This window comes from Hyla sarda, chromosome 2, assembly GCF_029499605.1.
Source record: "Hyla sarda isolate aHylSar1 chromosome 2, aHylSar1.hap1, whole genome shotgun sequence".
In the NCBI taxonomy this organism is placed as follows: Eukaryota; Metazoa; Chordata; class Amphibia; order Anura; family Hylidae; genus Hyla; species Hyla sarda.
Genome location: NC_079190.1, coordinates 497,991,732 through 498,017,633, shown reverse-complemented (window position 1 = coordinate 498,017,633; position 25,902 = coordinate 497,991,732). Strand labels below are relative to the sequence as shown.

General features: G+C 44.8%; 1 protein-coding gene across 7 annotated transcripts; it reads right to left on the bottom strand.

The window, feature by feature from the left end:
- Positions 1-2,410: 2,410 nt before the first annotated feature.
- LOC130357200 (trefoil factor 2-like) lies at positions 2,411-25,522 on the bottom strand. Of its 7 annotated transcripts, none has more exons than XR_008889129.1 (5): positions 20,719-20,742; positions 18,493-18,642; positions 16,883-17,026; positions 15,791-15,935; positions 2,411-2,524 (listed from the first exon to the last, which is right to left on the bottom strand). XR_008889129.1 is itself a non-coding variant. In XM_056559763.1 (5 exons), exons 1-4 carry the CDS (start codon positions 25,503-25,505, stop codon positions 15,802-15,804), a joined length of 441 nt encoding a protein of 146 aa, XP_056415738.1. In that variant the 5' UTR covers positions 25,506-25,522; the 3' UTR covers positions 2,411-2,524; positions 15,791-15,801. The 7 variants fall into 7 exon arrangements, 2 of the variants coding, with proteins under 2 accessions (XP_056415738.1, XP_056415737.1); XR_008889127.1 differs by lacking the exon at positions 20,719-20,742 and adding an exon at positions 20,550-20,687; XR_008889130.1 differs by lacking the exon at positions 20,719-20,742 and adding an exon at positions 20,670-20,685.
- Between the last annotated feature and the right edge of the window lie 380 nt (positions 25,523-25,902).

Genomic DNA, 25,902 nt, shown 5'->3' with positions numbered 1-25,902 from the left:
GGGTCCTGTACAGTACATGCAATGTCCTAAAAAAGTAACATGGAGTCGCCCTCACCTGGTGTCCAAAGGAGCAGGTAACCCTGGTACAGGTAAAGAGTACAGAACATGTAATAGCTCCTGTACTGTAGGGGGCGCAACCAGACACCAGTCAGTGCATACACTTCAGTAATACAGGTAAAGAGTACAGAACATGTAATACCTCCTGTACTGTAGGGGGCGCTACCAGACACCAGTCAGTGCATACACTTCAGTAATACAGGTAAAGAGTACAGAACAAGTAATACCTCCTGTACTGTAGGGGGCGCTACCAGACACCAGTCAGTGCATACACTTCAGTAATACAGGTAAAGAGTACAGAACATGTAATACCTCCTGTACTGTAGGGGGCGCTACCAGACACCAGTCAGTGCATACACTTCAGTAATACAGGTAAAGAGTACAGAACATGTAATACCTCCTGTACTGTAGGGGGCGCTACCAGACACCAGTCAGTGTATACACTTCAGTAACACAGGTAAAGAGTACAGAACATGTAATACCTCCTGTACTGTAGGGGGCGCTACCAGACACCAGTCAGTGCATACACTTCTGTAATACAGGTGTTTTACCAGTAAATTGCCCATTCTGATTGGTCAGTTCTTCAGGCCATTGACACATGTCACAGATCTGGACTGTCTGTACCTTGTATGTTGAGTCTGGTTTCAACTTACAGTGGTCCAGAAAAGACCATTGTATGTTGAAACTATTGTATGTTGAGGCCATTGTAGGTTGAGGGATCACTGTATATATATACATATACAGGGGCATTGCTAGGTCTGCAAAAGATCGGGGGCTAGAAACCATAGCCCAAGCCACGCCCCTAATCGCTGATTCTGCTCCTTTGTCCGAGGGGGGTAGGGGTAGGTATGCATGCTTTCAGTGTAATATTTTTCCATCGAGTCCAAAGAACCCATATTGAAAAATATGTTGTTTGAGTAATATGTGGGAACCATATGTGGTTGGTCTCTGTTTGTCCATACAGCGGTCCCTCAACATACGATGGTAATCCGTTCCAAATGAACCATCGTTTGTTGAAACCATCGTATGTTGAGGGATCCGTGCAATGTAAAGTCTAGGAAGCTGTACTCACCTGTCCCCGCCGCCCCGAACCAGGTCCTCACCGCTGCCCTGGATGTCACCCTCAATCGCTGTCGCCGCGTCCCCGGGGTGTCCCTGACGCTCCGGACGTCTCTGCTTCCCTGGGATCCTCGCTCTCCGTCACCGTCATCGCGTCACTGCGCACGCACACCGCTCCTATTGGATGACAGGACGGCGTGCGCGCGACGTGATGACGACGTAGGAGAGCTCTGGCGATGGAGGGGATCGTGAAGAGGACGTGCCGGAGCCCCGAGGACAGGTAGGAGACCATCACCGGAGCACACGGGGCACCGTAAACGGCTATTCGGTGGCAGCTGAAGCAGTCTGCGCTGCCGGATAGCTGTTTATGCGATGGCCCCGACATACAAAAGCATCATATGTTGATGCTGCCTCTGAGAGACCATCGTATGTTAAGATAATCGTATGTCGGGGCCATCGTAGGTCGGGGGGGGGGGGGTCACTGTATATGTGTGTTTTGTCCTGTGGGTTTTGTATAAGATACGGCAATGAGCCAGACAGGGTCCCAGCTTACAGATAACGGCATCTGCTGAAGCTACGTATAACCTGGAAGTGTGCCATTTTTGTTGTTTGTGTATAAAAATCACACTTCTTGTAGTAAACATCCGAAAATCTTGCGTACAGCACGCTGTCTCTGTATTAAAAAATTATCTCCAGGCCTGATTAATTATTATTCTTCCAATTCGGCCTCAAGGAAACCTTTGAATTTCTGTGACAAGTGAAAGAGTGGAGCCCGGATTATACTTTAACGTGATGCTGGCCCAATGGCAGGAAGTCTCATGCAAGTCTTCAGATACCTCTCCTGAACACGTTAATCCCGGGCTGCAGAGATTGCCCGGAAGTTTTAAACATCCTGCCCCGGAACCAACATTACGGGAAAATATAATTTAACTATCTAGCAGGCAGGTGCAGAGAACAGTTAGGTCTGGAGCCGGGAGAGCGTGCGGGACGGGCAGTGGAGAGAGGATTTATTGCAGGCTGAGAGTGAGGGGAAAGAGAAGACATGAGTGAGGGGGCAGGGAGAGGGCATGGCAGCGCGGCTGTAGTGAGGAGTGCAGGGAGGAACAGCAGCCTTTAACTACTGGGGCTTTGGGAGACTGGAAAAGCTGAGTGACACACAGTATGTGTTCCACACAGCTATCCCAATCTCCTGAAGAGCGTTGGTTTTCCTCTCCCACGAGGTTTAGGAAGGAAAACCGAGCAATGCTGGGTACTCAACTAGTAGTAGATGAATAATAGATGAATGATGTGAAGATCATATTTTATTAGCACTTTATTAAAACAGGATTAAGGGAACCGGACAAAACCACATTGATACAGCATTTGATTGATAAAATTCTTCTGATCCACTTGTGGGGGAATCTGGTATCTATAAGAAAAAGAACAACCGGGTTTAGCTATAGAATTCATATTGGCCTCAGGTGAAAGTATTTTTGTCTCATGCATTTTTATCTTTATTCAGTTGGTCCTTACGATTACAAAGATTCAAAAACATATATCAAAAAAATGATATTAGGGGAGGTGCCTAAAACTTAGCTTTTATTACACCAGATAAAATACACCAAATAGACCAGCGCTCTGAAGACCACAACCAAAAAATAATAACTTGGCCGTCATAAAAACAAATAGAAATCATAGATTGCATGCACAATCATTTTTGAATCAGTCATCACTAGAAAATCCACTTCAAGCACGTCCCAACGCGTTTCCGCCAATATTGACTGGCATCCTCAGGGGATATATAGAATGGATATCAGGATATTATTACTGATAGTTCAGCATACAAACCGTTACAGTACAATGCTAATGGATGCTAATAAATGTTGTCTAGCAACTCATAAATTCATAGTAAGTTACAATAAGGGAGGGGCTGTATATTTCAGGACCACATCCTAAAGTGTAGAATCTGTCACACTCACGGCCATAGGAAATCCAGAAGAGACCTGTAAAAGAAATGCCCTATCATTCTCAATGTTCCAGGCACCTGTAAAGAGAACACTGCACACGATACCGGTCCGGTAGATTCCACGATGGATCGGTTACCTGCAGTGGCAGGGAGCTGTGCCTTTCTGACAGCTACTGCGCGCTCTGCCTCATGGTGCCGGCATCTGGCGTCATATCCTGTCGCCGATGCATCATGTCAGCATACCACGCCCCTCTGTGACGTGACAGTGGGGCGGGTAATAGTTTGCGGTAGGTGGTGCAGAGGTCCTGGCCGGAGACATGCGCATGCGCAATTCATGCGCATAGCAAATGTGATTTAAGGCTATAAATGGAGAATCTTGTAGTAGTGTTAAGCTTGTAAGTATATGTAGGCCGAGTGAATTACAATAAATTAGATGTTAAAGGCAGGGATTCCAAATTTATATAGGTTTCGTTTTATTTTATTTTATTACGGTGGAAAGCATTTTTTTTAAATCAACTAGTGCCAGGAAGTTAAACAGATTTGTAAATTACCTCCATTAAAAATCTTTACCCTTCCAGTACTTATTAGCAGCTGTATGCTACAGAGGAAATTCTTTTCTTTTGTAATTTATTTTTTGTCTTGTCCACAGTGCTCTCTGCTGACACCTGATGCCCGTATCAGGAACTGTCCAGAGCAGGAGAAAATCCCCATAGCAAACCTATGCTGCTCTGGAGAGGACAGAGGTATCAGCAGAAAGCACTGTGGACAAGGCAAAAAATAAATTCAAAAAGAAAAGAATTTCCTCTGTAGCATACAGCTGCTAATAAGTACTGAAATTATTGAGATTTTTTAATGGAAGTAATTTACACATCTGTTTTTCTGGCACCAGTTCATTTATAAAAAAAAAAAAAAAGTTTTCCACCTGAGTACCCCTTTAATATGCTTAAAATTGTCCTCTTTAATTTTTTCGTATACAGGGCTATACGAAGGCTCATTTTTTATGCCAAGATCTGTAATTTTTCACAGCTTTTTATCATTTTTTATTTTTTTTTTGTATATAAAGTGATATACAAAGTCAAAATCCGCAATTCTGGACTTTTACTGTGTGGTTTCATGTAAAACATCATATTTTAATTGTTCAGACATTTTTCGCAATACCAAATATGTTTATGTAACTGTTACGCCTAGCGCTCCGGGTCCCCGCTCCTCCCCGGAGCGCTCACGGCGTCTTTCTCCCTGCAGCGCCCCGGTCAGTCCCGCTGACCGGGAGCGCTGCACTGTCTTGGCCGTTGGGGATGCGATTCGCACAGCGGGACGCGCCCGCTCGCGAATCGCATCCCAGGTCACTTACCCGTCCCGGTCCCCTGCTGTCATGTGCTGGCGCGCGCGGCTCCGCTCTCTAGGGCGCGCGCGCGCCAGCTCTCTGAGACTTAAAGGGCCAGTGCACCAATGATTGGTGCCTGGCCCAATTAGCTTAATTGGCTCCCACCTGCTCCCTGCCTTTATCTGACCTCCTCCCATGCACTCCCTTGCCGGATCTTGTTGCCTTGTGCCAGTGAAAGCGTTTAGTGTGTCCAAAGCCTGTGTACCTGAACTTCTGCTACCCATCCTGACTACGAACCTTGCCGCCTGCCCCCGACCTTCTGCTACGTCTGACCTTGCCTCTGCCTAGTCCTTCTGTCCCACGCCTTCTCAGCAGTCAGCGAGGTAGAGCCGTTGCTAGTGGATACGACCTGGTTGCTACTGCCGCAGCAAGACCATCCCGCTTTGCGGCGGGCTCTGGTGAATACCAGTAGCCTCTTAGAACCGGTCCACTAGCACGGTCCACGCCAATCCCTCGCTAACACAGAGGATCCACTACCTGGAAGCCGAATCGTGACAGTAGATCCGGCCATGGATCCCGCTGAGGTGCCGCTGCCAAGTCTCGCTGATCTTCCCACGGTGGTCGCTCAGCAATCGCAGCAGATTGCCCAACAAGGACAGCAGCTGTCGCAGTTGACCGCCATGTTACAGCAACTTCTGCCTCTGCTACAGCAGCAACCATCTCCTCCGCCAGCTCCTGCACCTCCTCCGCAGCGAGTGGCCGCTCCTAACCTCCGCTTGTCCCTGCCGGACAAATTTGATGGGGACTCTAAACTCTGCCGTGGATTTTTGTCTCAGTGTTCCCTGCATATGGAGATGTTGTCGGACTTGTTTCCTTCAGAACGGTCTAAGGTGGCGTTCGTAGTAAGCCTTCTTTCAGGAAAGGCCTTGTCTTGGGCCACACCGCTCTGGGACCGCAATGATCCTGCCACAGCCACAGTCCAGGCCTTCTTCGCTGAACTCCGGAGTGTCTTCGAGGAGCCAGCCCGAGCTTCTTCTGCCGAGACTGCCCTGTTGAACCTGGTCCAGGGTAATTCTTCAGTGGGCGAGTACGCCATCCAATTTCGTACTCTTGCCTCCGAGTTATCATGGAATAACGAGGCTCTCTGCGCGACCTTTAAAAAAGGCCTATCCAGTCGCATCAAGGATGTGCTGGCCGCACGAGAGATTCCTGCCAATCTGCAAGAACTCATCCATCTAGCTACCCGCATTGACATGCGTTTTTCTGAGCGACACCAAGAGCTCCGCCAGGAAAAAGACTTAGATCTCTGGGCACCTCTCCCACAGTATCCGTTGCAATCTACGCCTGGGCCTCCCGCCGAGGAGGCCATGCAAGTGGATAAGTCTCGCCTGACCCAGGAAGAGAGGAATCGCCGTAGGGAAGAAAATCTCTGTCTTTACTGTGCCAGTACCGAGCATTTCTTGGTGGATTGCCCTATCCGTCCTCCACGCCTGGGAAACGCACGCACGCACCCAGCTCACGTGGGTGTGGCGTCTCTTGGTTCCAAGTCTGCTCCTCCACGTCTCACGGTGCCCGTGCGGATTTCTTCTTCAGCCAACTCCTCCCTCTCAGCCGTGGCCTGCTTGGACTCCGGTGCCTCTGGAAATTTTATTTTGGAGTCGTTTGTTAATAAATTCAGCATCCCGGTGACCCGTCTCGTCAAGCCGCTCTACATTTCCGCGGTCAACGGAGCCAGATTGGACTGCACCGTGCGTTACCGCACAGAGCCCCTCCTCATGTCTATTGGACCCCACCTTGAGAGGATTGAGTTCTTCATTCTCCCCAACTGTACCTCTGAGGTCCTCCTCGGTCTGCCTTGGCTCCGGCTTCATTCCCCCACCATTGATTGGACCACCGGGGAGATCAGGAACTGGGACTCTGCCTGCCACAGGAAGTGCCTCTCCCCCCCTCCCAGTCCCGTCAGGCAAGCCTCTGTGCCTCCCCATGGCCCCCGTCCTGGTGTCACACTGCCCCGTGCCAGGCCTCGCCCTCTGCCCTCCCTCCCCATTCCCACTCCTGCTGTACTGCCTGTCGTTGAAGAAACCCTCCATTCTTTCCCGGTGTCCTCATCCCAGGGGAGGCAGTTACCGGACAAAGAGAAGGGGAGACCTAAGGGGGGGGGGTACTGTTACGCCTAGCGCTCCAGGTCCCCGCTCCTCCCCGGAGCGCTCACGGCGTCTTTCTCCCTGCAGCGCCCCGGTCAGTCCCGCTGACCGGGAGCGCTGCACTGTCTTGGCCGTTGGGGATGCGATTCGCACAGCGGGACGCGCCCGCTCGCGAATCGCATCCCAGGTCACTTACCCGTCCCGGTCCCCTGCTGTCATGTGCTGGCGCGCGCGGCTCCGCTCTCTAGGGCGCGCGCGCGCCAGCTCTCTGAGACTTAAAGGGCCAGTGCACCAATGATTGGTGCCTGGCCCAATTAGCTTAATTGGCTCCCACCTGCTCCCTGCCTTTATCTGACCTCCTCCCATGCACTCCCTTGCCGGATCTTGTTGCCTTGTGCCAGTGAAAGCGTTTAGTGTGTCCAAAGCCTGTGTACCTGAACTTCTGCTACCCATCCTGACTACGAACCTTGCCGCCTGCCCCCGACCTTCTGCTACGTCTGACCTTGCCTCTGCCTAGTCCTTCTGTCCCACGCCTTCTCAGCAGTCAGCGAGGTAGAGCTGTTGCTAGTGGATACGACCTGGTTGCTACTGCCGCAGCAAGACCATCCCGCTTTGCGGCGGGCTCTGGTGAATACCAGTAGCCTCTTAGAACCGGTCCACTAGCACGGTCCACGCCAATCCCTCGCTGACACAGAGGATCCACTACCTGGAAGCCGAATCGTGACAGTAACTCACTGTGTGTCTTACCCTACATTACTGAAGTATCCCGTAGATGGCGGACTGCACAAGCAAATTAACAGAGCAGTGACTAAAGCTGGGAAAGGAGGAATTTTGTGTACATGTGCTCGTTGCTATTTTAGATTTTTTCAGTTCCAGCCCAGCAAACAGAGAAAAGGGACACAGAGGGACAACCTGTAAAGGATTCTGGTTCAAAGAATGCCTGCAAAAGCTGAGAGGAATCTGCAAGCAGAAAAGTGTGTGTAAGCAGTGAACTTAAAGGGGTACTCCGTCCCTAGACATCTTATCCCCTATCCAAAGAATAGGGAATAAGATGTCAGATCACCGAGGTGCCGCTGCTGGGGACCCCGGGGATTGCTGCTGCAGCACCCTGATATCATTACAGCACAGAGCGAGACCGCTCTGCACGTAATGACGGGCAATACAGGGGCCGGAGCATCGTTACGTCACGGCTCCGCCCCTTGTGACATCACGGCCCGCCCCTTTCAATACAAGTCTATGGGAGGGGGCGTGGCGGTCGTCACGCCCCCTGCCATAGACTTGCATTAAGGGGACGGGCCGTGATGTCACGAGGGGCGGAGCCATGACATCACGCGGCTCCGTCCCCTGTATCGCCCGTCATTACGCACACAGCGATCTCGCTCTGTGCTGTAATGAGAGTGCGGTGCTGCAGCAGCGATCCCCGGGGTCCCCAGCAGCGGGACCGCGGCGATCTGACATCTCATCTTCTATCCTTTGGATAGGGGATAAGATGTCTAGGGGCGGAGTACCCCTTTAAAGCTGGACTGATCTGATTTACAGTCTGTGTATGGTAAGCTTGAAACCCTTCTTGCCTGGCCCACAACAGTACACTCTGAACTCACATACCGATAAAAGACCTTGAAATGAAATCTATTTGCAGATATTTTGAATGTTTCAGCCTACTCCAGGTAACACTGTGAAGCAGGACTTTGTATGTGCCCTATGTATTTAAAGGGGTACTCCTGTGGATTATTATTTTTTTTTTTTAAATCAACTGGTGCCAGAAAGTTAAACAGATTTGTAAATTACTTCTATTAAAAAAATCTTAATAATTCCAGTACTTATTAGCTGCTGAGTACTACAGAGGAAATTCTTTTCTTTTTGGAACCCAGAGCTCACTGCTGACATCACGAGCACAGTGCTCTCTGCTGACATCTCTGTCCATTTTAAGAACTGTCCAGAGATTGAGAAAATCCCCATAAAAAACATATGCTGCTCTGGACAGTTCCTAAAATTGACAGATATGTCAGCAGAGAGCACTGTGCTTGTGATGTCAGCAGAGAGCACTGTGTTCCAAAAAGAAAACCATTTCCTCTGTAGTATACAGACCCTAAAAAGTACTGGAAGGATTAAGATTTTTTTAATAGAGGTAATTTACAAATCTGTTTAACTTTCTGGCACCAGTTGATTTAAAAAAAAAAAAGTTTTCCACGGGAGTACTCCTTTAATGTGCAGTAACTGAAGGTACCCAACAGCCACTAGGGGGAAGACTAGGGTGTGCTTGTGGGTGGGTAAGACCTGTATACACATTTGTTTGATATTGTGCTTTTCTAGACCGTACTGTTTGTTATGTTATGCAGGGTTGTTTTCCTTTATGCAATATAAAGTGACGTCTGGCACTAACCTTTAGACGCTGCAATCAAAGTTGGTTTAGGTGTCTAAAATGTGTTAAAAACAGCTGCCGGTTAGCTCAGGGGAGCTGATCTGGAACACCACTGCGAAATCACGGTGCCCCAATCAGCTTAGAGGACAGAAGGAAGCCTCTGCAGACCGTAGCAATGAAGTACCTATGACACTGATCAATGCTGTGCTATGGCACAGCGTTGTTCAGTGTATACAATTGAAAGATTCCATGTAATAGTCTTCTATGAGGACTAAAAAATAGAGAATAATACGACAAAAAAGTTACCGAATGTAAATAAGCCCCCTCCCTAATAAACGTTTGAATCACCTCCCTTTGACCATTTTTTTTTTTACTAAAATAAAACGTAAACAAAAATTACATAAACATATGTGGTATCAAGGCGTGCGTAAAATATAATGTTAATAAAGCCGTACGGTCAATGGTGTAAACATAAAAAAAAAATATCAAAGTCCAAATTTTTGATCATGTTTTTATAAAAAGTGATCAAAAAGTCCCATTAAATCTTTCACGAAATTCCTCCTTCCCCAGCTTTAGTTACTGCTCTGTTCATTATTTTGTGTAGTCTGTCATTTACTGGATACTTCAGTAATGTAGGGTAAGACACAACAATAATCCCAGAGGTTACATAAACATAAACATTTTTTGGTATCGCAACGTGTGGAAATCTTTGAACTATTAAAATATAACATGTAACAAAAAATTACCAAAGTCCTGATTTGCTAATGTTTGGTCCCTTCATATAACAATTTTGTTGTTAGAAAAAAGCAATAAAAAATTTGTAACACAGAGCAAAAAATTATCCATCATACAGTCCGTATATGTAAAAGAAAGAGTTATAGGGGGTCTGAATAGGACAATTTTAAGCATACTCATTTTGTACAAAAAATTATAATATTTTAGTAGTAGTAAAACAAAATAAGTCCTATGTACCGTATTTTTCGCCGTATATAAGACGCACTTTTTCTTGGGGGGAAAAAGTCGGTGCGTCTTATACGGCGAATACACCCCTATCGCGGCGGTCCCTGCGGCCATCAACGGCCGGGACCCGCGGCTAATACAGGACATCACCGATCGCAGTGAGGCCCTGTATTAACCCTTCAGACGCGACGATCAAAGCTGACCGCCGCGTCTGAAGGGAAAGTGACACTAACCCGGCTGTTCAGTCGATTTCACCGCGGCGGTCCCGAACAGCCCGACTGAATAGCCGGGTTAGTGCTTACAGGACACCGGGAGGGACCTTACCTGCCTCCTCGGTGTCTTCTCCGTTCAGGGATCCCCTGTATGGCCGGCGCTCTCCTTCCTCGTCATCACGTCGTCGCGTACGTGCGTCGGCGTGCGTAACGACGTGATGGCGGCGACGGAGAGCGAGGATACCCGGCCGGCAGCAGAGACGTTCCGGAGCGACGGGGACAGCGATGGAGCGACATCCAGGGCAGCTGTGACGGGTCCGGAGCGGCGGGGACACGTGAGTATTACCTCCTATGCAGTGGTCTTCAATTTGCGGACCTCCAGATGTTGCAAAACTACAACTCCCAGCATGCCCGGACAGCCAACGGCTGTCCGGGCATGCTGGGAGTTGTAGTTTTGCAACATCTGGAGGTCCGCAGGTTGAAGACCACTATTGGGTTCAAAATCTTTAATTTTTTAGATTTTGCACCTAAAAATAGGGTGCGTCTTATACGCCGGTGCGTCCTATAGGGCGAAAAATACGGTAAGTTGGAAATCATTGTTATCATATGAACCTACAGAATAAAGATAAGGTGTCATTTTTACTGTGCAGAAACGGGAGCCACTAAAGGTTACAAAATTGAGGGTTTTTATTAAAATTTTACCCCAAAAATACCCCCCAAGTGAACCCTTGACTTTTATCACCTTCACCTCCACAAAATGTTCCCTAAAGCCGCCCATAACATTTGCACTGGGAGGGATTTTTAGATGTTATCCCGGGAATCAAACCCACGCAATAGTTGCAGGAAAGTAGGTGCTACAGTACAGGGGAACCACTCTATTAGTTATTTGTATCCATGGAAAAATAAAAATGTTATGACTCTTGGAAGGTAAAGATGTCAACAAAATCACTGAGATATGAAGGGGTTAATTAAAAAGTCATTTTATTACAGAAAGTTACATCCACGACATCCCTATGGGAGATAAGATATGTTTGAAAATGGAAACATATAAGATCCTAATGTTTTTGTAAAGTCACGTGATGTATCATTAAAGGGGTACTCCACTGGAAAAAGAAAAAAAATTTTAATCAACTGGTGCCAGAAAGTTAAACAGATTTGTAAATTACTTCTATTGAAAAAATCTTAATCCTTCCAGTACTTATCAGCTGCTGTATGATCCACAGGAAGTTCTTTTCTTTTTGAATTTCCTTTCTGTCTGACCACAGTGCTCTCTACTGACACCTCTGTCCATGTCAGGAACTGTCCAGAGCAGGAGAGGTTTGCTATGGGGATTTGCTCCTACTCTGGACTGTTCCTGACATGGACAGGGGTGTCAGCAGAGAGCACTGTGGTCAGGCAGAAAGGAAATTCAAAAATTCCTGTGGATCATACAGCAGCTGATAAGTACTGGAAGGATTAAGATTTTTTAACAGAAGTAATTTACAAATCTGTTTAACTTTCTGGCACCAGTTGATTACATTTTTTTTTTCCAGTGGAGTACCCCTTTAAAGCTACATTTAATTTTTTAACCCTTTCTCCTGGTGCCTTTCGGGCCTTAATTCACAAGCATTTTTTTCCTCGTTTTCTATTGCTGCCTTCCAAGTGCCATAACTTTTTTATTCTTCATCGACAAAGCCATACGAGTGCAAATTTTTTTTATTTTCTTTAATTTTTTTTTGCAGGAAAACTTATACCCTTTAATGTCACCATTTTGGGGTTAACATATCTTATTGGTTAATTTTAATTAACTTTTTTCATTTATTCTGCAGGTCAGTACGATTGCAGTGATACCAAATTTGTATAGATTTTTTTATTACTTTATTTTCATTTAAAAAAAATTATCATAAATTTTGCCACATTACAAGATCCTTAAAGTGGTACTCCGCCCCTAGACATTTTATCCCCTATCCAAAGAATAGGGGATAAGATGTCAGATCGCCACGGTCCCGCTGCTGGGGACCCCGGGGATCGCCGCTGCGGCACCCCGCCATCATTACTGCGCAGAGCGAGTTAGCTCTGTGCGTAATGACGGGTGATACAGGGGACGGAGCAGCATAACGTCATGGCTCCGCCCCTTGTGACATCACGGCCCGTCCCCTTAATGCAAGTCTATGGCAGGGGGCGTGACGGCCACCACGCCCCCTCCCATAGACTTGTATTAAGGGGGGGGCGGGCCGTGACGTCACGAGGGGCGGAGCCATGACGTCATGCTGCTCTGTCCCCTGTATCGCCCGTCATTACGTGCAGAGCGAACTCGCTCTGCACAGTAATATTAGCGTAGTGCCGCAGCGGCGATCCCGGGGCTCCTCAGCAGCGGGACCCCGGTGATCTGACATCTTATCCCCTATCCTTTGGAAAGGGATAAGATGTCTAGGGGCGGAGTCCCCCTTTAAATTTTTTTATTTTTTCTTTATGTTAGGGCTCATTGTTTTACAGAAAAATTTGTAGTTTATTGGTACCATAGTTGGCATATGTGTGACTTTTTGATCGTTTTCGTTTTCCATTTCTTTTTTTTAAAGTGGATTAACAAAATACTGCAATCATGGCTTTTTTTCAAAAAATTTTTGTGTTCAACTTCCAGGATAAATAATAAAATAATTTTATTGTTTTGGTAGTTATGAACATGACAATGCCACATATATGTGAATTTTTATTTTATTTTTTTAATGTTCTGTGTATAAGAAGGGAATAAATGGATATAATAATTCATACATTTTTTACTTTTTAAGAGGGTGGATCTCATACTTTTTTTATTATTCTTTATAATATTTAATAGGACAAAAGAAAGGACAGCACCAAGTAGTTATTTGTTGTACTCTAATCCTCATGATATGTGCTGGGCGCTAGGGGTCTATGGCCTGTTAAAGGGGTACTCCGGTGAAAACCTTTTTTCTTTTAAATCAACTGGCGGCAGAAAATTAAACATATTTGTAAATTACTTCTATTAAAAAATCTTAATCCTTCCAGTACTTATTAGCTGCTGAATGCTACAGAGGAAATTTCTTTCTTTTTGGAACACTGATGACATCAGGAACACAGTGCTCTCTGCTGACATCTCTGTCCATTTTAGCAACTGTGTATAGCAGATGTATGTTAAGGGCAGCATGGTGGTTAGCACTGCTGCCTTGCCCTGCTGGGGCCTTGGGTTCAAATCCCACTAAGGACAACAATAAATAAAGCATTATTATTATTAAAATAACGTCAGCAGAGAGAACTGTGCTCGTGATGTCATCAGAGAGCATTCCAAAAAGAAAAGAATTTCCTCTGTAGTATTCAGCAGCTAATAAGTACAGGAAGGATTAAGCTTTTTTTTTTAATAGAAGTCATTTACAAATATGTTTAACTTTCTGCCACCAGTTGGTTTAAAAGAAAAAAGGTTTTCACCGGAGTACCTCTTTAATCAGTATAGCTCCATTAACTATTTATACAAAAAGAAGGACTGAAACTGAGAGCAATTGCTACTGAATAATATACAAATTGTATTAATATAATCCAAAAAGTTAAAAAAAAGTCACCACTGTGACTATATACAATATAGATAGAATATACCATGTTTATGTTTTTAAAGGGGTACTCCGGTGAAAACCTTTTTTCTTTTAAATACACTGGTGGCAGAAAGTTAAACATATTTGTAAATTACTTCTATTAAAAAAATCTTAATCCTTCTTGTACTTATTAGCTGCTGAATACTACAGAGGAAATTCCTTTCTTTTTAGAATGCTCTATGATGACATCACGAGCACAGTTCTCTCTGCTGACGTTATTATAATAATAACACTTTATTTATTGTTGTCCTTAGTGGGATTTGAACCAAAGTCCCCAGCAGTGCAAGGCAGCAGCGCTAACCACTGAGCCACCATGCTGCCCTTAGCTTACATCTGCTATGCATCTGCTATGCATCTGCTATGCATGGTTGCTAAAATGGACAGAGATTTCAGCAGAGAGCACTGTGCTCGTGATGTCATCAGTGTTCCAAAAAGAAAGGAATTTCCTCTGTAGCATTCAGCAGCTAATAAGTACTGGAAGGATTAAGATTTTTTAACAGAAGTAATTTACAAATATGTTTAACTTTCTGCCACCAGTTGATTTAAAAGAAAAAAGGTTTTCACCGGAGTACCCCTTTAAAGCAATACAAAAATGAGGTGTGATCAGATTCAACCTAAAAAAACGTAGGTGAGACAGGCAAAGAAAATATCGTTACAATCACAATGGATTTTCTATGTATTTTAGGGAGGTCCAGAGAATGATGTAAAGGCTTTATATGGTAGGCAAACAGAAGTAACTGGGGTCTAATGTCTCCACTACATGTATACAGGAGCTATTTGCTCTATCATGTATAAACTATTGCATACATATCCCAGAATCAATAAAGATCCTCACTTACCCATAATGGAAACTGTTCACCACCGTCCCTGATCACACCTCATTTTTGTATTGCTTTAAAAACATAAACATGGTATTCTATCTATATTGTATATAGTCAAAAAGGTGGTGACTTTTTTTTAACTTTTTGGATTATATTAATAAAATGTGTATATTATTCAGTAGCAATTGCTCTCAGTTTCAGTCCTTTTTGTATAAATAATATGTAATATGTACATTTTAGTTTTGCTTTTTTTTTTTTTTTCTACTTTTTACTGGTCCCACAAGAGGACTGACAGTGATCACCAGATCGCTGGTATAATACAGTGGTCCCTCAACATACGATGGTGATCCGTTCCAAATGGACCATCGTTTGTTGAAACCATCGTATGTTGAGGGATCCGTGCAATGTAAAGTATAGGATGTTATACCCACCTGTCCCCGCCGCTCCGGACCGTCACTGCTCGTCACCGCTGCCCTGGATGTCGCCTTCCATTGCTGTCGCCGCGTCCCCGTGGTGTCCCCGACGCTCCGGACGTCTTCTTCCCCGGGATCCTCGCTCTCCGGACGTCTTCTTCCCCGGGACGTGATGACGATGAAGGAGAGCGCCGGCGATGGAGGGGATCCCGAAGAGGACGCTCCGGAGCCCCGAGGACAGGTAGGAGACCATCACCGGAGCACATGGGGCACCGTAAACGGCTATCCGGTGGCAGCTGAAGCAGTCTGCGCTGCTGGATAGCCGTTTATGCGATGGCCCCGACATACAAAAGCATCGTATGTTGATGCTACCTTCAACATGCGATGGCCTCTCAGAGGCCATCGCATGTTGAAGGTAGCATCAACATACGATGCTTTTGTATGTCGGGGCCATCGCATAAACGGCTATCCGGCAGCGCAGACTGCTTCAGCTGCCACCAGATAGCCGTTTACAGTGAAATTATCGTATGTCGGGGCCATGGTAGGTCGGGGGTCACTGTACACTGCACTGGTACATAATGCAGTGTATTCGACCTGTCAGCATGAAGCAGGCTACAATAAGTACCCTTAATGACCGCCGTAAAAAGGTGTATCAGCGGTCACTAAAAGGTTAATGGTTTCTAGTAGCTATATAAGAAGCTTATTCATCAGAAGACAACATATGGTCAGAAAATATTTTTGATGGAGATCACAACCTTCTACAATGTAGACACCAAACCATAACGGCAATTTTTTTTTTCATTTTGAATTTTTTATTTTGAATATATATATATATATATATATATATATATATATATATATATATTTTTTTTTTATTTATTTATTTATTTATTTATTTTTTTCCATTACCTTTTTTTCTTTTATTTGTATCCATAGAAGCACCAGACAGTCTCGGGGATACTGGAGTCGTAGCAGCAGCCTCTGGAGTGACAGTCCTTGACACTAATGTTGGGGTACCCGCAGTCTTTTCTCAGTTTGTGGCTGACAGAGCACCCTATGCACAACAGGAATTAAGAAAACAACAACAATCAGGTGGGAAACGGGCTACGCATGTGAATTTTTAAACATATATTTAAAAAGTTGGACAATCCAGCCTCCATGTGGTGTGAACTGTCTTCTAATTTGATTTTGGCCATATTAACCCTATACAAAATGCCTTTCAATTCTTAAATGACTACAACTGACTTGTTATTTATGAACCCTCTCAGTCCTACCATTTTGCCAAGAGACCATGAAGGGATTATCCAACACAAGGTGACTTTACTAATTACCTGTCAGCCAATAATGGACATGCTTACCAAGGATCTTTGCTTGTGTTGGTGGTAAAAGGTCGTGTCCTGTGTTCCCTATCACACTGCTGGCTGGAGTGTGTGTGTTAACTAGCTATTTCCTGTTTCTGTTCTTCCCTTCAACTACAATCCCCAGGATCTATTTTTTCTAAGTGACAGGTGACTTATGTCCCTCCCACACATCAGCCACCCTACCCATTGCAGCCCAGCTAGTGTGGATAATGCACCTCTGTGGATAATGATCTCCCTCCCAGCAAGCAGTCTCTCCACCTATTGAAGCACAGACAGGCTCCCTTTCAACAACTAGTGATGTAATGTCTTGGGCCACACTATAACCTGGGAAATGCTGAGACAACACTCATTTTGTATGCTGCTAAAAATAAACATCGGGGCAAAGATGTTTATTACCAGCCACCAAACACAGGTGCAGACACTATATTATGAACTATACTAACTTTACAGCTCCTGTATCAGTTTAATAAAAAAAAAAAACACCCTATTGGGGAATTATGAATTAATAGCTGGGGGCCCTCTATTCGGGATTCTTATTTGTTGGTTAGAGTAGATATAGCAGTTCCAGAGAGTATCCATAATATCAGGGGCCCAGTTGAGAGAGTTTTGGAATATATGGATAATTTGGTGAATGTTTTACCTTTGAATTTGGGGTAAAAGCACCATTTAACTTCAGGTTTACTGTCATCAAAGCAGCAGCCCCTGGAGTAACAGTCCTTGGCACTTATACCGGGGAAACCACAGTCCTTCCTGTCTTTTGTTTTGATTCCACATTGAGCCTTATCTGGAAGAAGAGAAAAAACATGCACAGAAATGTCACAAGAAAAGTCACAAGAATTTATGAATTCTCCCTTATTATACAATACAGAGTAAATTAATTTAACCCCTTGGCAATACATGCCGTACATGATTGGCATGGCTTTGCTAATATACTACAGTAGCTGAGCTTCCTTCATAGGCGGTGGGTGTCGGCTGCTATCAACTGCTTGCACTAACCGTTAGGGTAGGATTACAGATTTTCTGCAGCAGGGGACCGATTGGCCCCCCACAGGCACATTGAGGGGTGCTGATAAGACAGCTGACAGGCATAGCTCCTGGCATCAATTCTCTTAAATGCTGCAATCGCTGATGTATGTCTTTGAGGGTATGAACACACATTGCAGGTACGCTGAAGATTTTCTGATACAGAAAATGTGCCAGAGGTGGAAGTTGATCCAGCAGGAATAGGGAGGTATAACACCATCCTTGATATTTCCCATTCCAGTTGGATCCACTTCTACTTCTGACACATTTGCTGTATCAGAAAATCTCTAGCGTATCTGAAATGTGTGACAATCGCAGCAATCGCAGCATTTAAGAGAATTGGTTCCAATGCCTGTCGGCTGTTCTATCAGCACCCCGCAATGTGCCTGTGGGGGGCCGATTGGTTTCCATCACAGCTGGAGTACTCGGGGCAATCTGCTTATAGAGTTTGCCTCAGAAAGGCTGTGCTAGCAGAGTGCTGATGTGACTGATCAATGCTATGCAACAGCACAGCATTGATCAGTGTAAGCAATCTAATGATTGCTTATACAAGTACCCTAGGGGAACCTAGTAGAAGTGGAATTGTCTAAAGCATTAAAATATAACATTACTGATCCTGCATAGTAAATTATGTAACCCCCCCCCCAAGAAAAGAAAAAAAAATTCTATTTTTGACTTACAGAGTAAAGAGAACATTTCAGTTTTACCATGTTTTTGATATTGTTGTACTATTAAGGTAAAAAATGAAAGTTGTCATTTCAAAGTACAATTGGTCCCTCACGAATGGAAAACTAACAATAAAAAGGCTATTAAAAGGTGAGGAGGGGAAACAAAAAATGCAAAAATTTTGAATTTGCCCAATGCTTAAGGTTTTAATCCAGTTTTTTCCAAACAATGTGCCTCCAGCTGTTGCTAAATTACAACTCCCAGCATGTTCGGACTGACGAAGGCTGGGAGTTGTAGTTTTGCAACCGCTGGAGGCACACTGTTTGGAAAACACTGGTTTAATCCAATAATCTGGAATGTGAATGGTCTATTACTCAAAATTCTGTGTCTCTTGAATGGCCAATCATGCCAAACCCCCCAAGATAAAGGCGTAGGGTCACAGTGAATGCATTATAGCCATTCAGGACTTCGAGAAAGTTTAATGCCGGCTCCTATAACAGCTGAGGTGGTGGCGGTCATAATTGCCCTTACTATCTAGGCAAGTGGCATAATGTCCCATACCTTGGGTCTTAGAGAAGAAGCACCAGTTAACCCCGGGAATGCTGGAGTCGAAGCAGCATTTCCTCTGGGCACATTCGGAGGCGCTGATCCCCGGGTAGCCGCAGTCTCTCCGGTCATACGGGGCCACGTTACACGTCTTCTGGTTGATCACTGCCGTTATTGATGTGAAGAAGAAAAATCGAGAGTCCGAGTTATTTCCTTAAAATCCGTATGAAAGCATTAGCTCGTATGCCCACTAGAGGGCGCTGTCACTCCATTGATAAGACTATAGAGCAATGATCTGCAGTTATATAATTGAGAAATAATTTATGTTCTGGATGAAACAAGACAAACAACTCTATTTTCTCTATTCAAAATCCAAATGTGCTAAATATGTACGGGGTGTTTATGCTGCATTTCTTTTATTTTTATTACATATTGTCATTTTTTTTGCTGCAGTTATTATTCTCTTAGCTGTGCTTCATAAGCGTGACAAGCCTGCCACAGTGACCTTCATAAGAGGACCAAGAGTTCTCCCATATCCGTCCCATTATTGCTCATGTGTCATTGTCTGATATAGTGCCCCCTATGGGTAATGTAGTATTGCCAGGCAGACCCTCAGCTTCTCATCCCAGTACCTGCTTATGACGGCATCCCTATTGCAGATCTAATAGCGCCATCCAAAGTCTTCTCATACCAATGCCGATCAGCTAGATTGATTTTATTAGAGCCCCCATAACAATGCCAGCCAACAACATTGCCCCTATAATAGATTTAATAGCGTCAAAATAGTGCCAGCCAAAGTATTCTCATACCAATGCCGGTCAGCTAGATAGATTTTATTAGAGCCCCCATAACAATGCCAGCCAACAACATTGCCCCTATAATAGATTTCATAGCGTCAAAATAGTGCCAGCCAAAGTTTTCTCATACTAATGCCGATCAGCTAGATTGATTTTATTAGAACCCCCATAACAATGCCAGCCAACAACATTGCCCCTATAATAGATTTCATAGCGTCAAAATAGTGCCAGCTAAAGTGTTGTCATACCAGAGCCAGTCAGCCGGTTTATTTTATTAGAGCCCCCATAACAATGCCAGCCAACAACATTGCCCCTATAACAGATTTCATAGCGTCAAAATAGTGCCAGCCAAAGTGTTCTCATACCAATGCCGATCAGCTAGATTGATTTTATTAGAGCCCCCATAACAATGCCAGCCAACAGCATTGTCCCTATAACAGATTTCATAGCGTCAAAATAGTGCCAGCCAAAGTGTTGTCATACCAGAGCCAGTCAGCCGGTTTATTTTATTAGAGCCCCCATAACAATGCCAGCCAACAACATTGTCCCTATAGCAAGATTAACCAGCCAGAGTGTCCTCCTACCAGTGACAGCCATATAGTACGTCCATAACAGTGCACGACAGCAACAGCGCTCTCATAAATGTACCAGTCAACCACATTATGCTTATATGTGCTTCAGACAACCATAGTACCCCTATAACAGTGCTCCCATAATATTACCAATCACGTTGCACCTGTATCTGCATCAGCCAACAATTATAGTGCCCCCATAACTGTGCTCCCATATTAGTGCCAGATGGCTGGGTATTGTGCTATATTTAAAACTCCTCACAAAGCCCCCCTTTTAAACTAATTAAACTAATAAATGGTAGATTTTAATTCTTTATAGTGAGGGATAAAATTGGACAATTAACATAGTGTTGCGTATTATAAATACCAGGTGTTATTTCCACCCCTCATTTTGGATCTTTATGATTTTGTTTCTTGTAGACGGCCACATTGCACCCATATCTGCACGGGCCAACCATAGTGCCCCCCATAAGAGTGTCTACATGACAGTGCCAGTCAATGTCCCAAATAATCAGCCCTACGGTGTCTAATATATTCCAGTCAACAACAATTGTTCCAATTACGTGGCCATGTAACAGAGCCAGATATGCATAATACCCAAAATAACAATACCATGTATCCACAAGGCTTCCCTTCCAGAGCTGGCCACGGTGGCCCATAACAGTATAAGTCAGTTACATTGCCGTAATAGTCACCGAATTACCGTATCAATGTGATATCAGCAAACAGTGCCCCTATGACAAGACGAGCCAGCCATAATGATGACATCATCACTGCCAACCAGTCACAAGGCCCACCCTAACAGTGACAGGGAGAGTACTACCATAATGCCCCTATAATAAGGCCAGATACAGGGGGAGATTTATCAAAACCTGTGCAGAGGAAGAGTGGTGCAGTTGCCCATAGCAACCAATCAGATTGCTTCTTTCATTTTCCACAGGCCTCTAAAGAGGCCTGTGGAAAATGAAAGATGCAATCTGATTGGTTGCTATGGGCAACTGAACCGCTCTTCCTCTGCACAGGTTTTGATAAATCTCCCCCAACGTGTATGAAGTCATATTATCTACTCACCATTGTGTTCCTCACTTTCGCTGCTGCTGCTGTGGCTGCCCTTGGCCCAACTCTGCTGCCCGAAGACCAGGAGGAAGCTCAGCAGTATCAATGCATTGGACGCCATGTTGAATCTTAATGATAAGATCGGTGTAGACCTTATGATGGGGGTTCTCTTATATATATAGGGATGATGCTGTTTAACCAGCACAGGGAACATTTACTGAAGGTGGAATAATTTCCTAATTACGGTCGCTACACCCATAGAAATATAACATTGACAAGAATTTATAGCCCACAATAAATGGACAGGCAGCGGATGGGAGACCTGATGTGTGTACAATGACTAACACTGGTCATGTGACCTGCTATCAGCGCACTACATTTATTATATTGTAATTATTAGTCCATTAAATGACAGTATTGGAGTTGTAGGGTTTTATTAGGGCTCGGGATACACAGGTCAACTGCCATTATATATCCCATCAAATATTAATAAAAGTCCTTGAGTCATCTTCTCCTTAGTTATATCTTTTTCGGGAATAGTTGAATGCCAACCAATATGGCTGCCAGTACATGTTCTATAAATTATAGTTTTCTTGAATGCTGAATAGCAAATCCACTTAGTATGATATACTCATGCCCAGAGATGTAGACTGATGAAAAATAATGCACGCAGATAAAGATGTCGGATTAATGTGAATTTTGTCATGCAGTTATGTCTCAGGCAGATGTGTAAATGATTATAAGTGCGGTCTGTCTGGGGCAGTGGTTCTTAACCTGGGACCCCAGGAGTTCGGTGAGTCAGTCTTGGGGGTTCGGCGGTGAGGCCCGCCGGGTGTTTTTGCCTCGGCACATCCCTGTATTCCGAAATATGCTTTCAGAACACAGGGACGCCTCTATTAAATCCCTGCGGCCCCGCGTTTACTTTAAAAACGCGGGGACTGCCGGGAGCTAGCACACGCAGGGACGTCACTCGCGTCCCATGCGTACGCCTATGGCAACAGAGCACGGCGGAGCGGAGAAGAAGCAAGAAGGACGCGCGCTGGCAGTTGGTAAGTGTTTACCAGCGGCGCGTCAGCTTCGGTGTTCCGACCAGTTATCCTCCGGTCCTGCTATGGCCGGACCCGAGGAGCAGTGGTCGGAACACTGAAGTGGGGCAGTGCACAGGCATACAGCCTCCAGCCATACTTTATGGCTGGAGGCTACATGTCTGTGGGGGAACATACTGCACCTAATGTGTGGGGAACTATACTGCCAACGTAATGTGGGGGACTATACTGCCAGCCTAATGTGGGGGGGAACTATACTGCACCTAATGTGGGGGAACATACTGCCAGCCTAATGTGGGGGGACTATATTGCACCTAATGTGGGGGAACATACTACCAGCCTAATGTGGGGGACTATATTGCACCTAATGTGGGGGAACACTGCCTGCCTAATGTGGGGGAACACTGCCTGACTAATGTGGGGAAACACTGTCTGCCTAATGTGGGGGGAACACTGCCTGCCTAATGTGGGGGAACACTGCCAGCCTAATGTGGGGGAACACTGCCGTTGTTGCTAAAATGACACGAGAGTGGCACTTGTCAAAGTAAAGCCGCGCATTTCTGACCTGGTCTCTGAAAGACAACAGCAGAAGTCACACTGATTTGAAGTAAATATTCATTATGTTTTTGTTTTTGTGTGAAAATCATGTTTTCATGGTTTTGTTCTTTGTTCTTAATGGTTTTGTTCATTTGGTGCACCTATTGTCATGAAAGGTGGGCAGGGAACAGGGAGTTAGTGTGCCCTAACTGTCCCTACCTATTGCCCATCTGCCCTAAACGACGGATCGACAACCATGAGTACGGACCCTATATTGCACTAGAGTGCATGGGTGAAAGAGTCAATCAAAACAAACCCAGGAGGTGCAGGAGATGAACAGGTTAACTGAATGTCAGAACACTAAACGGGTAAAGAAACCAAGAGCACTGTTTACACTGGACTCATAACAAGAAACACAGTAGACACCCCACTCCAATCATGGAGGGACATCAATACTATAGCCAAATAGGCTTCTAGCTAGCGGGCACACTCCACAGTGTGAACAGGATACTAGCCTTGGAAGAAACAAAAATCCTAAATACAAGGAAACCCAGGTACAGGCACAAGACTCACTCACTCCTAGATAGATGGATTAGCACAAGGCTCAGAACAGGATTCTATCCTAGGAGATCCAGCATCAAACATGGTCAGAACAGGACGGATAAAACGCACAGTGTGAAAACAGACTCAGGAAACAAAAAGCAGAATGAACAATACAAGAATACTAAAACCCAACAAAGGTACTAAAACAAAGCAGGCTAAAATCAGACAGACAACCATGGTTAAAACTCAGGATACATGTGCTCAGATGGACATAGTGAACATAATGCAAACATGGTCAGAGTAACAGGTGTAATTACCAGCCCAGAGCAGCACCTGAGGAGGCCTTATATACCCTCCCAGTGCTGAAGAACTGGAGGGTTAACTCTTTCCAAACCAGGAAGAATGAACACAGAAACTGTTCAGACATAAACATAATGTCTGAACAGGACCCATAGCAGAAAAATGCAAAATACAGATAAACGGTCATTACACCCCCCTCTCTCTTCATTACACCCCCTCCTCTTCATTACACACCATGTCTCTTTATTACACCCTTCTGTCTTTACATTACACACCACTGCATTGCATCCCTTTTTTCTTCATTACACCCTGTATCTTCATTACACACCCATCCCTTCATTACACCCCTGTCTCTTCATTACACACCCATCTCTTCCTTACACCCCTGTCTCTTCATTACACCCCTGTTTCTTCATTACACATCCCTGTCTCTTCATTACAACCCTGTCTCTTTATTACATCCCCTGTCTCTTCATTAATGAGTGCCTGTCATCAAACCATATTTTCTACACTAACTCAGATTATATTCCCTAACTACTCCTAACACCCCTCCTGCCCTTTAAAAAATTCTAAGCTTTAAAAAGCTGTGTATCATACCTTTCCCCTTGCTCACATTGTGTGAGCTCCTGGCAGGAGAAAGTGGGCGTTCCCCATCAGGCATGACATCACTGAAGCCTGCGAGAGCTGTGCCTCACCGTGCCCCACATGCACTTCCTGAGTTTGGTCTCCTGCCAGGCCGGCAGGAGACCAAACTAACTGTTTGACTTGTGCAGGGAACAGAACAGAGCCATCTAGCGGCTGTTTTTTTAGTCACATCACATATAAAGGTTGAGAATTTTAACAGCAAGTAAATAGCAAAGTGTCTTATAATTACATAAGGAACAATATATTAAAAGTTTAGCTTGGTGACAGGTACTCTTTAAACCCCTGTCTTTTCATTACATTACACTCCCCTGTTTCTTCATTACACATTCCTGTCACTTCATTACACCCATCTCTTCATTACATCCCTGTCACTTCATTACACCCCTGTCTCTTCATTACATCCCATGCTCTTCATTACACTCCTGATACTACATTACACATCCCTGTCTCTTTATTACATTCTGTCTCTTTATTACATTCCCTGTCTCTTCATTACATCCCTGTCTCTTCATTACATTCCCTGTCTCTTCATTACATTCCCTGTCTCTTCATTACACATCCCTGTCTCTTCATTACATCCCCTGTTTCTTCATTACACATCCCTGTCTCTTCATTACATTCCCTGTCTCTTCATTACATCCCTGTCCCTTCATTACATTCCCTGTCTCTTCATTACATCCCTGTCTCTTCATTACATCCCTGTCTCTTCATTACATTCCCTGTCTCTTCATTACATCCCTGTCTCTTCATTACACCCCCCTGTCTCTTCATTACATCCCTGTCTCTTCATTACATCCCTCTCTCTTCATAACATTCCCCTGTCTCTTCATTACATCCCCTGTCTCTTCATTACATCCCCTGTCTCTTTATTACATCCCTGTCTCTTCGTTACATCCCTGTCTCTTCATTACATTCCTGTCTCTTCATTACATCCCTGTCTCTTCATTACATTCCCTGTCTCTTCATTTCATTTGTGGTAACTGCCTTGGGGTGTAGTGTAGTTGGGGTAGGGTGAGGGTTACTACGCTGAGGTAAATCTTTGGCCTATCGCCACCTTTCCCAGAAACGATAGGTGCGTGCTTAAATGAATGAAGGTCCACAATAGAGATGATGAACTTGAACTTGCATAAATTTTACTGAGGTACTTGCGGTACATCCAATTAACAGCAACAGTCTTAGCAATACAGTCTCTATATAGCACGGCAGTGATTGACAGATGCTGAGGACCATTGACTTATCCAAAGGATTATTAGAATTAGGATTGGTGCAGAGATCCGTCCGGATTTAGGGGTCTGTTTAGGTCCGGTGATCTTGCGAAGTTAACAGGGATTGAGATAACTCACAGTTTTGTAAAGATGGCAGTTGCCGCAAGGCTTGGGCCTAGTCACTGCTGATGACAGCTGCGCAGATCCTCCTTCATCAGCAGCCCACGAGGAAAGAGAATGAGTAATGGCCGCCGCTCCCTTATATGGGCAGGGGCAGGACCATTTTGGATTGGTCCGTGTCAGCTGTCACTCACCGTTACAATGCATGGTGGGCGATCACCTGACTTCCTCCAAAGGTCCTTGAAGCAGAAAACCATAGAGTTTTTGGAATGCATCACGTGACCCTCAGGTCCTGCGATGCCACAACAAGGTAAGTACACTTTATTTACATATTTACACATTGAATTTGAATAATTTTAACTATTAAAGGGGTGACAAGGGGCTAACTATTGATGAGGACCCCACCGGTACCTAGGGACTCTGACTTTGGGGACCTCACCACAAGGTAACGGATGTAATTCGGTACTGGGACACCACAAACCCCCTTACTTAAAACAAGTCAACCTTGACACCTGTCCCCTAAGGTAGAGGGACTAGGTCAGGTAGTACAGGATCGCTAACTAGACAGAATCTATATCCTGATAAAACTTTTATACACATTAGG